The following is a 14,923-nucleotide window of genomic DNA, read 5'->3' as shown; positions in this document are numbered from 1 at the left end:
CCTGCTGCTTGAAATTACTTGAATCTTTTGTTTGAGTCTTAAGAGGAGTTTTCAATACTGGAATGTTCATCTTTGGTGCCATCTTACAGCTGTTCTGAGTGGCATCATGAAGAAATCCCCACCACAGACTTCCTACCTACCTAAAATATCTACACTGAAATAAAGCATAGATTGTATAGTATCTGATCACTTTTCAGAAACTTCATTAAGCACAAGGCATGCAATTTGAATTACTTTTTTTTAAAAGAGCAGTGACTATTATGTAGCAAATATGGTAGCATTTTGAGCACAGCAAGATTCCACAAATGACATTGAGATGAATGACCAGTTAACCTGTTTTCCATGGCATAATTTGAAAGAGGAATGTTGGCCAGCACACCTCGAGAAGTGCCTGTTCTTTGAGTAGTGCCATTGCATCTTCAACATCTTTACCATACATCTTCCTACTTTTGATTGGAATTGTGTGGCATTACAGAGGCAGTGCAGAAGTAATGATGGAAATGTTTATTAATACAGCCTGCTGGCAAACGGCAAGTTCATAAATTTTTCGAAGACCTAATCAAGACTTTGCGTAGCCTGGTAAGTCAGCAGAAAGTTTGCTTCACAGTGCAGAGGCTATGAATTTTTATCCCTTTGACTATCAGCTAAAACTATGTCAGAATTATTCTCTGAGGGGTAAAGGTGGGGGGAGATCCTATGATTGGGCACCTTCCGTTATCTCATTGTCATTGGCAGTCCTATTGCTATGGGACTAATGCTATTTGTTTATAAAATTTTACAGACAATGCCGAGGAAGTATTCAGCACCAGGTCAACTCTGTGTCTCCATGACAAACTCCGTGGGTGGACCTTCTATTTCTGCTGCTTCAGTTGGCTCTTTGGGTCCTTTCAGCAAGACTCCTATCTGCCAGTATGGTTATCCTGGAGCGCCTTACAGTGCCCAATGGACTGGAGCGCCTCCCCAGCAGCAACCAGGCATTATACCACCATCACCAGGCCTCCAGTTTCAAGCAGTCGGCACCACTTCACTACAGAGTTTTCCCTTGGGCACTTTGCAGAAATCTGTCAGCAATCCTCCTGGATCCAATCTTAGGACAACGTAGATGCACAGTTCTAGTTCTGGATAAGTGTGATCAATAGACTGAGTGGAATTCAAGGTTAAATGGCCTCTGCTGATGTTGCTGAGATAGGTCACAGAGCTTTAAAACATACAATGGCTGACACTGCTTTTATATTCACAGCATCATTTGAGAGCTATTTTACTAGTTCTATTTCAAACAGCGTTCTGTGCGGACATGTATTTACCCATCAGTTTTTGATGTTCAAACACTGTGATATATAAATGTTGTTGGACAACAGTAGTTAAAAGTGGATTTAGAGGGTTTAAAGTTTAAAAAAAAAGAAAAAAACTAAAGCTAGCTATAATCCATACTTATCAGAGACACTTTAACTTCCTTTGTTACTTCATTGTATTAGGTAAATAAATGTGAATGTAAAATTGTATAAATGTACTTGAATACCTGTTTTCCCAGTATGCTTGCTGGATTCATAGTGCCTTGTATTGTGCTTCTGACTTGTCTGCAGGAAAGCACTTAGTGTCCCCAACAGAGTAAAAAAAAGAGGAAGAGAGCAGGTGATGGAGTTGTGGTAAAGTGGATAGTTCAGACTTGTTCTACAACAGAGCTGTTGTCATTCGCAGTGACCGAAATACGTCCATTCTGTATATCTGCTCCAGTCTTTGTCCTTCCCTCCCAAGTGATAGCCTTTTAATTACTTAAAATATGGAGTCGTCTAAGACCAAGATACTAATGGTTAAAGTTTTTGCATGTAGATTCAGGGTCTGCATTTTCCAGGATATTCAGCAAGCGCTGTTGCTTTCAGAAAGGCATTGGAGGTGTCTGTAGTTAGATTAGACTATGTTTAAGTCTGAAAATGTCAGATAATGGTTGTTATCCCTATAAAGACTGCTGGTACACATTAAAAGCAGCATCCCATGTAAGGCCGAAACACGTTTCATTTTCCTTCTTGAAATATTGAATCTGTGGGAAAAAAAAACGAGGCTCTGCAAAGCATCTACCATTAATCGTTTTGAATGTTTGCAGTTTATTGACCATCATTTGTTTTTTTTGACTTTATTAATCCTGAGACAATTTACTTTGTAGTTGGAGGTTGTCACCATTAAAGTAACTTGTGAACCAACACAGGAAAATGTGAACCTGGATGCGTGAGAAATGTGAAAAATGATGTAGGAAACCAAGTAATCAGTTTCAGGAAGGCTTTTCTGACATTCTCTCCTGGTTTTTCCTAGTATGTCAATCTGATACATAAGTGAACAGAAAATCTAAACTTCACTGTTCATATTTTATATCAAGCAGTGACCATATTTAGAACAAGTACATGAATTGAAATAAATACAAAATTTAAGACTACACTGATGTATAAGATTTGTATTTTTCTTCACATTTCTCACTTAATGAATAGGAATGCTGATTTAAAAAATATTTGTGATAAATTGTTTCCTGTAAGAACAGCTACCTAAATTTGAGACTCTGCTTTCTTCCCCCTCCTCCAAAAAATGATATTTCCCCTTCTTTGTTTCACATTTCCATCCAAACCACACAAGTTTAATTTTTGTTTCACCAGGTATTTGCAGAAAAGTTAACTGGTAAAGAACTGGTTGAGGGAATATTTTTGCAGTTTTTACTGATGTGGAGAATAAAAGGACAAATATAACTTGACAATATTTGGATGTGAAGGTTGTTTTATAAAAAAGTTTCAGTTCTATGACTTAATCAAAGAACTGTTAAAAGCCTGCATATGTAGTTGTTGCAAAATGCAGGTCAGCACTTTATTTTGTTTAATTTTTTTTAAAGTAAAATTGAGGACGGTTGCACCATTTTAAAAACAAATAAGACTTTTCAATATGAATGAATGGTTAGTTCTGCTGTAACTGTTGCAACAATTCATGGAACTGAAGAATTTCTACTGCGGCATCTATTGCAGACTTGCTAATATGTGAGCCTTAAACAATGTTGAATGGAGTTGGGAAGCTTAGAAGTTGAAGTTGTAGAAGTAGATATACTATAGCAAATTATTCCAATAGCTCTTGTTTGAACTGCCCAAACTCAAGAAAAGCATGCATTGAAAGAGGAGTTCCCATGTATAAATTACCTGTTATGAAGAACACACTTCTGTCTTTCACACGGCTTTGTTTAAAAAGAAAACTTCAGAAAGAATTATTGTGTAATTTTATTGTTGGTTGAAAGTGTAATGGTATTTTCTGTGTGACCTGCTGGGGGTTTTACTTTTGTTTTAGGCAGATAGGCATGATAATGAAAAGCTTTTATTTCTCTTTCTGTCTTTGCTTCCTTTTTAATAAAATTTGAACTGGTACGGGGACCGTTTCAGCATCTGCTTTCACTGTATCTTCTACCCTATGTTTCACTATGTTTGTTATCCTGTTGTGGATTCCTTTCTTTAAAACAAAGGAAAAATTGAGGAAGAAAAAAAGCAAGTACTGCAATCAGTATTACTCCTTAGACTGCAATAAACTGTGAAAAGTCCACACAAATACATTGCATTTTTTTTAGTAGATAAGTAACATTTTTTAGATCTTAGTTGGGTTACCTGACCTCGGAAAAACCCTAGGTGTTCTGTGAAATTTATGCCGTTTGCATGGGGTTGAGGAGAAAGCTCAAGAATGCTTAACTTAAGTTTCTCAGTGATCAATTTCCTCTTACTTCTCCACCCATCTGTTCCCTCCCATTCCCAAAACTGTAGCGGAAGTGGCGCTGGATGTGGAATGATATGCAATAATTAGTGCTGGAATTTCTGTTGGAGATATGCTGTTAGTTTACTTAATGTTTGTTTTTGGTTCCTGTTTAAGTACAGGCTGGCAGTTACAGAATTTCAGTATATGTATGCTATTCTTGTGCGTTGGGATGCATATTTTTATGCAGTTGATATATTCTGCATTGTATTGCTCTGTAGTTAAAAATTAACATCAACATCTAAAGCAAAAAGCAGCTGGTCTCGATTTATTTTAAACCAGGTTGCAGCACACAATTCTCCCTCCTCTCCACCCCCCCCCCCGCCCCTTGTTTCAGGCTTTTTAATATCGTGCAAAAAGCTGGATCCATTTGCCATTTCCCTCCTGTGGAAAACAATTTAAAAAATGTACAAATGTTATAAATGCTACTGACCGGTGTTAAATTATTTTATGTAATACTCTTGATACCTTTTTTCCCCACAAATTGCAATCTTGAAATGACTGACTCTTCTGTTGCTCTGGAGTTCAGTGTCTGTCCTGGAGATCTCCTTTCATTATTTAACATTATACACTGTAAAGAAATGTGGGGATCATTTGCAACATGAATTGTATGTTTGCACTAAATAAGGGTGTTGAGCTTCATGTAAGATTGCGCTTTGCGCTGAGATTTGTTACTTTCTTTGTAGATTATTAACTGAAATCATTCAAATAAAAATGATCAAAATCTCACTACAAATCATCTGTCTGCATGTTTCTCAAATAAAAGTCCATCCAGCCTACATAACTTCAGCTGTGTTTTTAATTAATTTTAGTTGCTGGAGTCCTATGTGGAGGGTTCAGTGCCAGTGATGTGAGAGAACTACAGTAATCAACATGTGTGGAGGATCAATACCTCGTGCACAAGTGCAAGTCAATTTATGATCTCATTGAGTACCTGTAAGTCTTGTTACTGATGACATTTGGTGTTGCTACTGATGGAACATTTACAGTATATTGAATTTGTTCTAAATAATTTTAAAAGTCCTGTCCAAAATAATCCCAATTCACTAGATAATTATGGATGACTAAGACCATTCAACCCACTTGGTTCATCCATCCAGAAAGTCCCTAAAATTCCCCTATTGAAGTATACAGTTGTTTCTTAAATGTTTCTACATCCACGACTCTATCAAGAAGTCTATTTCATGTACTTATCACTTTGTGTGAAGAAGAATTTCCTGTCTCATCAGTCCTAAATTTACCTTTTACTAATGTAAGGAATCTTACAACACCAGGTTATAGTCCAACAATTTTATTTTAAAATCACAAGCTTTCGGAGATTATCTCCTTCGTCAGGTGAGTGAGTGAGTGAAAGGTTCAAAATAATAATCAAAATCGTACAGGGAACCCCCAGCTTCTGTCGCGACACTACAGACTTCCTACAAAAACTCAGCACCCACGGACCAGTTGAACCAGGAACACTTCTCACCATGATGGACGTCTCGGCACTCTACACCAGTATCCCCCACGATGACGGCATCGCTGCAACAGCCTCAGTACTCAACACCAACAACAGCCAATCTCCAGATGCCATCCTACAACTCATCCGCTTCATCCTGGATCACAATGTCTTCACCTTCGATAACCAGTTCTTTACCCAAACACACGGAACAGCCATGGGGACCAAATTCACACCCCAATACGCCAACATTTTCATGCACAAGTTCGAGCACGACTTCTTCACTGCACAGGACCTCCAACCAACGCTATACACCAGATACATCGACGACATTTTCTTCCTATGGACCCACGGCGCAGAATCACTGAAGAGACGACACGATAACATCAACAAGTTCCATCCCACCATCAAACTCACCATGGACTACTCCTCAGAATCGGTTTCTTTCTTGGACACACAAATCTCCATCAAAGACGGGCACCTCAGCACCTCACTCTACCGCAAGCCCACGGACAACCTCACGATGCTCCACTTTTCCAGCTTCCACCCTAACCACGTCAAAGAGGCCATCCCCTATGGACAGGCCCTACGAATACACAGGATCTGCTCAGACGAGGAGGAACGCGATGGACACCTACAGACGCTGAAAGACGCCCTCGTAAGAACGGGATATGACGCTCGACTTGTCGATCGACAGTTCTGACGGGCCACAGCGAAGAATCGCATAGACCTCCTCAGAAGACAAACACGGGACGCAACCAACAGAGTACCCTTCGTCGTCCAGTACTTCCCCGGAGCGGAGAAACTACGCCATGTTCTCCGCAGCCTTCAACACATCATCGATGACAACTAACCCCTCGCTAAGGCCATCCCCACGTCTCCACTACTCGCCTTCAAACAGCCACCCAACCGCAAACAGACCATCGTTCGCAGCAAATTACCCAGCTTTCAGGAGAACAGCGTCCACGACACCACACAACCCTGCCACGGCAACCTCTGCAAGACATGCCAGATCATCGACACAGATACCACCATCACACGAGAGGACACCACCCACGAGGTACGTGGTTCATACTCCTGTGACTCGGCCAACGTTGTCTACCTCATACGTTGCAGGAAAGGATGCCCCGGAGCATGGTACATTGGCGAGACCATGCAGACACTGCGACAACGGATGAACGGACACCGCGCAACAATCGCCAGACAGGAGAGTTCCCTCCCAGTCGGGGAACACTTTAGCAGTCAAGGACATTCAGCCACCGATCTTCGGGTAAGCGTTCTCCAAGGCGGCCTTCGAGACACACGACAACGCAAAATCGTCGAGCAGTAATTGATAGCCAAGTTCCGCACCCATGAGGACGGCCTAAACCGGGATCTTGGGTTCATGTCACGCTACACGTAACCCCACCAGCAGGGGAAAAAAAAGTTATCTGTTTTTAATACAACTGGACATTCTCTCTCTGCCTTTCGGGTCTCTTTCTCTCTCTGGCTTTGTGCTCTGGCCCATTGTGTATTCAGAGCTGTTTTCCATGGCTGACCTATCTGAACACCAACGACACCTTTGATTGGTGTGAGCGTGTCCGAGCCTAATATAAGATATGCGATTTGAGAACCTTTCACTCACTCACTCACCTGACGAAGGAGATAATCTCCGAAAGCTTGTGATTTTAAAATAAAATTGTTGGACTATAACGTGGTGTTGTAAGATTCCTTACATTTGTCCACCCCAGTCCGTCACCGGCATCTCCACATCATACCTTTTACTAGTTTGAACCTGTGTCCCTTTGTTCGTTCTTACAATTTAATTTAAAATATTATTTCAGATTTACTTTATCCATTCCCTTAACTGTTGTAAACTGCTGTAAAATCACCTCTCGGATGCCTCCTTTCAGGCTGACAAGATGAAATTTCTGCAGTCTTTCCTCATAACTTAGACCGTTGATACTTGAGATCAGCCTTGTGGCTCGTATCTGCACTGCCTCCAGCACTTTAATGTCTTCTCTGTTGTGTCTCGGTGATCAGAACTAGACATAGTACTTGAGTCGTGGGCTGACCAAGAACAATCTGCAGTTTGATTACAACTTCCTCCGACTTGTACTCCACTGTTTGATTATGTAGTTCAACATTTGTTAGATATGTTTAGTGTCGCGTCTACTACTAGGTCTTTTTCAGCTTTATCAAACTGCTGTTTCAGCACCATTTATCTTTCTACACTTGTCTGCATTAAGTTTCATCCGCCATTATTTTGCCCAAGTCAGTTGTCATTTTTGAGCTGCCTCCTGTGATTCCACGGCCCCTCCTAATTTGATATTGTGTGCAAATCTGACCACTTTGCATTATGTTTCCAAATCCAGGTCATTTATGTAAATTACTAATAGTCCTAAACAATGACCCGAGGCACCCCATTCAGTATTTCTCCCCCACCCCGGCAACTCCTCTAAAGAATACTCATTGTTTTCTACCCTTCATTCAGTCAGAGGCAAGTGGTGGCAAAATGCCTGGAGTTAGGTTTTATTTCCTGTTAATGACTGTTGAGCAATAGAAAATTTCTGAACTCCATCAAACGTGTGGACGTAGCTGAGACCACAGGTTGCTGTCACCCGCATGGAAACAACAGATTGGAAAAGACCAGCTAGTCCATTGAGCCTGACCCATACCGTTGTGGGGCAACTTCCGCACACCACAACTCTCATCTGTCCCCACCAGCCAGCCATGCAATATCCTGGGAGAGGCAAAAAAAGAGAAAAAAAAACCCTAGGCCAATTTGGGAGAAAAACCTGGGAAATCTCCCTCCAACCCTGAAGGTGATCAAACAAGTTCCAGGAGACCACAGTGACTGGGTGAAGCATCTGCCAATACCCCTCTACCTTCTATATGTGAGTAATAGCGGCCACTTTCAGGAACTGGTTCAGCTTCCTTTTGAATGTTTGCAGAGAATCTGTATGAGGTGGTAACTTGTTCCATAGGTTGACGACTTCTGTGAAAAGAAATACATCATGATATCTAACCTAGTTCTATCCTTATATAACTTATACTCCAGCCCCTTGGTCCTCCCTAATCAATAGAACTCGAATAGCCTATCCACATGAACCAAATCTAATCCTTCCATTATTTTAAAGACCTCAATCAAATCATCTCAAAGTCTGTTTTCTAGACTAAAAAGTCTCAGCCTGTCATCGTAACTAAGGACCTTTAAACTAGACATCAATCTAATGGCCTCCTCTGAACCTTTTCTCAATATCTCCCAACATGAGGGAACCAAAACTGGACACCATATTCTAAATGAAGCCTAACTAAGTTCTTGCACAAGGACAGTTTAGATCATTCCATGATTCCAGTCACGCCCAGATGACTGGCTAACTGTTGCAAAAGATTTTTTTTTGCAAGTTGGTTAGAAGACTGGGTCTTCTACTTGGCATATAAGATGCATTCTGTAGATGTCAAAAAATGATATAAAATTATGTAACAGCATTATATGAGTATACTTTTTAAATGTATTACTTTTGTAACACCTAGGGGTGAAAAAACAACTAAAACACTAAACTTGCACTGGAAGCTGCCTCCCTTCTCTTATTAATACTGCTGTCTTGTAACAGGCAACAGCACAAGTAACGCACATTGAAGAATGTTCTTTTTGTTTTGTTGGCAGGGTTAAAACTGCTTCTGGCTTGCAGAAGATTATTTTGTGACGTACTTCAGAATTAATTTTGAAAGTGTGTCATTCAGGAAATAGCATTATTTCAAAATGGTTATTGCTGCAATAAAAATTCTACATATAAATATATCTGCTCATCTGTTGCATTTAATCCAATTGTTTTTTGAAGCCCGGGATAATAAGTTTAAAAACTAATAGATCTCCCATGGTGTTGCTCAAGTTAAATTGGTGCATAATGTCTCTTTTAGCTATGTCTGTTGTCTTTGTGTTGCTTGATCTCTCTTGTCTTCTGCTTCTATTGCTGTTTCTCCCTTTTTCTTTTCTGCTTCTCTCTCCTCTACTTTTAGTTGGGAATTGGTGGGTTGCATGACATAGTAGGGAAGGAATTCCATAGCTTAGGGCCTAGACAGCTGAAAGCACAGCTGCCAATGGTGGGGCAAAGGAAATCGGGGATGCACAAGAGGCCAGAACTGGAGGAACGCAGAGTCCTTAGAGGATTGTAGAGCTGGAAGAGATAACAAAGGTAGGGAGAGCCGAGTCCATGGAGGGATTCGAACACACGGATGAGAATTTTAAATTGGAGGCGTTGCAAGATTGAAAAGAAAGTTTTCAGCCTTGAAAGAAAATGACTGAGCAGTGTACGGTATGGAAAAGGTAGATTCAGTAAATTAATTCAAACTACATTGTAAGAGACATAGATTCAAAGTAGTAAAAGGCAATTGATGTCAGGAAGTTCTTCACACAAAGAGTGGTCAACACAGGGAATCCATAAGGAGAGTGGAGGCAAAAACTCTGGAATTGGAATGCAGTGCTGGAGAGACTTTAGGGTCTTTCTGGAAGAAAAAGCTAAGATGAGTCGAGTGGTCCATCTTGCGACATGGCTTTTCGCTGACAATTCTGTAGAGTCCACACACTGGATGTTGAATTACAGAAAGGCCATTGAGAAACTCTGTGGTGTTGGCTGAATGCTTGCCGCAGGAAAGGAGGGAAAATGAAACTAGTCTGCCTTTGTGCAGCTGCATGTGCCTGGTTAAAGAGCAGCATTTTGCCTGCCTATCCTCATTCGGTAATGCTTAAGGGACTAGAAGGGGTGCAGAAGTGGGGCTGTGGAAATCATAGCCGTTACACAATATTCCTGCTGTGACAGAAGATGCACATTGATTATTTTAAACAAGAATTTTTCCCCTTTTTTTCTCTGCTTGTTAGAAGGTGCTTCCTCTTGCTAGGATACAGTTCCATGGAAGCTGACACTGCTCTGGTAGCTCATACAAGGGGCCGAAACTGTGCACATCAGGTTATTTGAATGTGGATCAGCTGCTTTTCCATTTTTCTTTATAAGAGAGGTGAACGAAGAGTGAAATTCAGCCATTTTGTGTCAACCTGGGCTCAGTCTTCAGTGCACAGAATGTGGAATATTCTGACAATTCCCTAGAGTCCACACATTAGATGTTGAATTGCAGAATGTCTTTGGTGTTATTACATGATTTTGTTGTAATGTGGAATATACATTACAACAAAATCATGTTCAAAACGAAGTGTTACATAATAGGCTTGTCGGCAAAATTGAAGCCCATGAAATAAAAGGGGCGATGGCAGCATGGATACAAAATTGGCCAAGAGACAAGAAACAGAGTAGTGGTGAACGGTTGTTTTTCGGACTGGAGGAACGTTTATAGTGGTGTTCCCCAGGGGTCGGTACTAGGGCCACTGCTTTTTTTTAAATATATATTAACGAGTTGCACTTGGGTGTACAGGGCACAATTTCAAAAAATTTGTAGATGACACAAAACTTGGAAGTAAACAGTGAGGAGGATAGTAATAGACTTCGAAGACAGAGACAGGCTGGTGGAATGGGTGGAGACACGGCAGATGAAATTTAACACAGAAAAGTGCGAAGTGATATATTTTGGCAGGAAGAATGAGGAGAGGCAATATAAACCAAATGGTACAATTCTAAAGGGGGTGCAGGAACAGAGAGACCTGGGGATATATGTGCACAAATCTTTGAAGGTGGCAGGACAGGTTGAGAAAGCGGTTTTAAAAAAAGCATATGGGATTCTGGGCGTTATAAATACAGGCAGCGAATACAAAAGCAATGAAGTTATGTTGAACCTTTATAAAACACTGGTTCGGCCACAACTGGAGTATTGTGTCCAATTCTGGGCATCGCACTTTAGGAAGGATGTGAAGGCGTTAGGGTGCAAAAAAGATTTACTAGAATGGTTCCAACGATGAGGGACTTCAGTTACATGGATAGACTGGAGAAGCTGGGGTTGTTCTCCTTTGAGCAGAGAAGGTTGAGAGGAGATTTGATAGAAGTGTTCAAAATCATGAAGGGTTTAGATCAAGTAAATAGAGAAACTGTTCCCATTGACTGAAGAATCAAGAACCAGAGAACGCAGATTTAAGGTGACTGGCAAAAGAACCAAAGGCGACATGAGGAAAAACTTTTTTACGCAGCGAGTAGTTATGATCTGGAATTTGCTGCCTGAAAGGGTGGTGGAAGCAGATTCAATCATGACTTCTGAAAATGAATTGGATAAAAACTTGAAGGGAAAAAAATTGCAGGGCTACAGGGGAATGGGACTAACTGGATTGCTCTTACAAAGAGCCAGCATAGGCCCAATGGGCCGAATGACCTTTTTCTGTGCTGTAGCCATTCAGTGACTCTTCTATTCTGTGATCTCACAAGTATGCCTGCTAGCCAAAGTAACGCAACTAACTTCTCAGTATTTTGTTCACTGACTTTAATACTAGGCTGAATAGTGCTATTCTGAATAATTCCCATCTCACAATTGTATTTGAAGAGATGAAACTAGACAATAATATTGAATCACAAGATGGCTAAGAAATAACAGTGAAAACTTCAATCTTGATCCCATTTGGATACACCATTCTAATTCAGAAAGGATAATATGCGAGAGGCTTGCACAAGATGTTTCCCAAAAACTAATGTTTAATGTGGCTAGAGAGGCATCTAAGGCATCTGGAGTGAGTGGAGAGTGGGGGAGACCCAGAGAGTGAGTATAAAAGGAGTGTTGTGAAACCGACCTGTGCGCGAGCGGGGGAGACCCGGTGAGCTGTGAAACTGACCTGAGAGTGGGGGAGACCCAGTGTATATAAAAGGAGCGCTGTGAAACTGACCTGTGAGAGAGCGGAGGAAGGAGCAGTGGAGCCCAAGGAATAGAAACTAAGTGGTTTATTTATTTACACTTTCACATTTAACTATATAGAAGTTAAGTGGCTACGAAACTAATATGTATATACATAAGAGGCAAGGGCAAAACTAAACTTCAGTTAAACAGACAGTAAGTCTAAGCAAAATGACGGGACAGCTGAGACCCGTTGCCAGCACATCCTGTGTTATGTGGGAACTCCAGGATGCTTTGTGTGTCCTGGACAACCATGAGAAGTGCCTCCTGCTGCTGGAGCACAGGGTTTCTGAACTTGAGGAACGGCTGTTGTCACTACAGGACATACAGGAGGCTGAACTTTTCCTGGATCGCACGTTCCAGGAGATTGTCACCCTGCAGCCACAGAGAGTTCAGGAGGATAGTAAGTGGGTGGCTATCCGGCATGATAGGAAGAGACAGGCAGTGCAGGAATCCCCTGGGAGTGTGGCACTCACAAACCGGTTTTCAGTACTGAATACCGGTGAGGGTAACAACACCTCGAAGGACTGCAGATTAGAGCAAATCCATGACACAGTGGGGCACAGCGAAGTGTAGAAATGCAGTGCCCATAGGGATTCGATAGAGGGCTAGACAGGCGTTTCTGCAACCGCCAATGTGAGTCTCGCATGCTGTGTTGCCTCAGAGGACATCACTTAATGGTTGCAGCCCATTTTGCGGGGGGAAGAGGAACAGCCAAGTCGTGATTCATGCTGGAACTAATGACATAGGAAAGAAAAGGGTTGAGGTCCTACAGATAAGAGTTTCAGGAGCTAGGGAAGAAGCTAAAGAGAAGGACTTCAAGGGTGGTAATCCGTGGATTATTCCCAGTGCCACGTGCTAGTGAGTACAAGATAAAACAGGCTAATGCGTGGCTGGAGAAATGTTGCAGGAGGGAGGCCTTCAGATTCCTGAGGCTTTGGATCCAGTTCTGGGGCAGGAGGGACCTGTACAAGAAGTTGTACAGAGAGTGCAGAGGAAAACTGAAAAAGGAAGAGGGGCAAAGAGAGTGTATGGGGAAAAATTAGTGGGTAACATAAAAGGAAACACTGAAGTCTTTTATAAACATATAAAGAGTAAAAGGATAGTCAGAGGAAAGGTGAAACCGATTAAGGTCCTAAAAGGAAATCTTGAGGCAGAGAGCGTGGCTGAGGTACTTAATGAATCCTTTGCATCCGTCATCACTAAAGAAGAGGATTCTGCCAGTTCTACATTAAAGGAGGAGGGGGTAGAGAAATTGGATAGAATAAAAATAGAGGAGATACTTAAACGGTTGGCAGTGGTCAAAGTAGAAAAGTCACCCAATCCAGATAGGATGCATCCAACATTGCTGAGGGAAGTAAGAGTGCACGGAGTGGAGGCTTTGGTCACAATCTTCCAATCCTCCTTGGATTTGGGAGTGGTGCCAGAGGATTGGAGGGTTCCAAATGTTACACCCCTATTCAAAAAAGGGGAGAGAGATAATTCAGTCAGCCTAACGTCGGTGGTGGGGAAACTTCGAGAGGCCATAATCTGGGACTAAATTAATTGTCACTTGGAAGAACATGAGTTAATAAATGACAGCCAATATGGATTTGTTAAAGGCAAATAATGTCTAACTTGTTTGTGTTCCTCGATGAAATAATGAAGAGGGTTGATGAAGGTAGTGCAGTTGATGTGGTGTATATGGACTTGCAAAAGACATTTGATAAAATACCACATAATAGACTTGTTAGGAAAATTGATGCCCGTTGTACGAAAGGGCCAGTAGCAGCGTGGATACGAAATTGGCTGCGAGACAGAAAGTAGAGTAGTAGTGAAAAGTTGTTTTTCGGACTGAAGTATACAGTGGTGTCTCCCAGAGGTCAGTGTTAGGAACAGTGCTCTTTTTGATATATTAATGACCTGGATGGATATCGCGGGGGGCATCATTTTGAAGTTTGCTGATGACACTAAGCTTGGAAATGTAGTAAACAGGGAGAAGGATAGTAGCAGACTTCAGGAAGACATAGACAAACTGATGAAATGGGCAGACGTGGCAGATGAAATGCGAAGTGATGCATTTTTGAAGGAAAAATGACGAGAGGCAATATAAACTAAATGGTACAATTTTAAAGGGGGTGCAGGAACAGAGAGACCTGGGGTTCACATAAATAAATCTTTGAAGGTGGCAGGACAAGTTGATAAAGCTGTTAAAGAAGCATATGGGATCCTTGGCATTATATAATAGAGGCATAGAGTATAAAAGCAAGGAAGTGATGGTAAACCTTAATAAAACACTGGTTAGATGTCAGGTATTGTGTTCAATTCTGGGCACCACACTTCAGAAAGGATGTCAAGGCCTTGGAAATGGTGCAGAGGAGATTTACTGGAATGGTACCAGGAATGAGGGGTATCAGTTATCTGGAGAGATTAGAGAAGCTGGGATTGTTCTCCTTAAAGAGAAGATTAAAGAAGATTTAATAGAGGTGTTCAAAATTATGAGGGGTTTTGATAAGAGTAGATAGGGAGATTCTGTTTCCATTGGCGGGAGGGTTGGTAACCAGAGGACACAGATTTAAAATAATTGGCAAAAAAAAACAGGGGGTGGGGGGAAAGAAAGATATGGTATGTTTTTACTCAGCAAATTGTTATGATCTGGAATGCACTGCCTGAAAGGGTGGTGGAAGCAGATTCAATAGTAACTTTCAAAAGGGAATTGGATCTCTACTTAAAAAGGAAACATTTGCAGGGCTTTGGGGAAAGAGCAGAGTGGGACTAATCAGTGGCTTTTTCAGAGAGCCAGCACAGGCACAATGTGATGAATGGCCTCCTTCATAGCTTTATGATTCCAAGGCATGTTCTCTGTTTTGCACCCCACTGGTTTGAATAATCTTATTCGGAATGATTGTCAGCAATTCATTGCAATGGCAT

General features: G+C 41.4%; 1 protein-coding gene across 9 annotated transcripts in view; it reads left to right on the top strand.

Annotated features, from left to right (window-relative positions):
- The window catches only part of LOC137334767 (serine/threonine-protein kinase WNK1-like), a 183,211-nt gene extending 178,707 nt beyond the window's left edge, over positions 1 to 4,504 (top strand). For all 9 annotated transcript variants that reach the window (XM_067999712.1, XM_067999714.1, XM_067999713.1 and 6 more), the window contains one exon: positions 782 to 4,504. In XM_067999712.1, coding sequence (XP_067855813.1) covers positions 782 to 1,102 — 321 coding nt within the window. In that variant the 3' untranslated portion in view covers positions 1,103 to 4,504. The remainder of the gene's footprint in view (positions 1 to 781) is intronic.
- The last annotated feature ends 10,419 nt before the right edge of the window (positions 4,505 to 14,923 follow it).

Source organism: Heptranchias perlo, chromosome 18 (assembly GCF_035084215.1).
Source record: "Heptranchias perlo isolate sHepPer1 chromosome 18, sHepPer1.hap1, whole genome shotgun sequence".
Taxonomy (NCBI): Eukaryota; Metazoa; Chordata; class Chondrichthyes; order Hexanchiformes; family Hexanchidae; genus Heptranchias; species Heptranchias perlo.
This window is presented reverse-complemented; position numbering and strand designations above follow the sequence as displayed.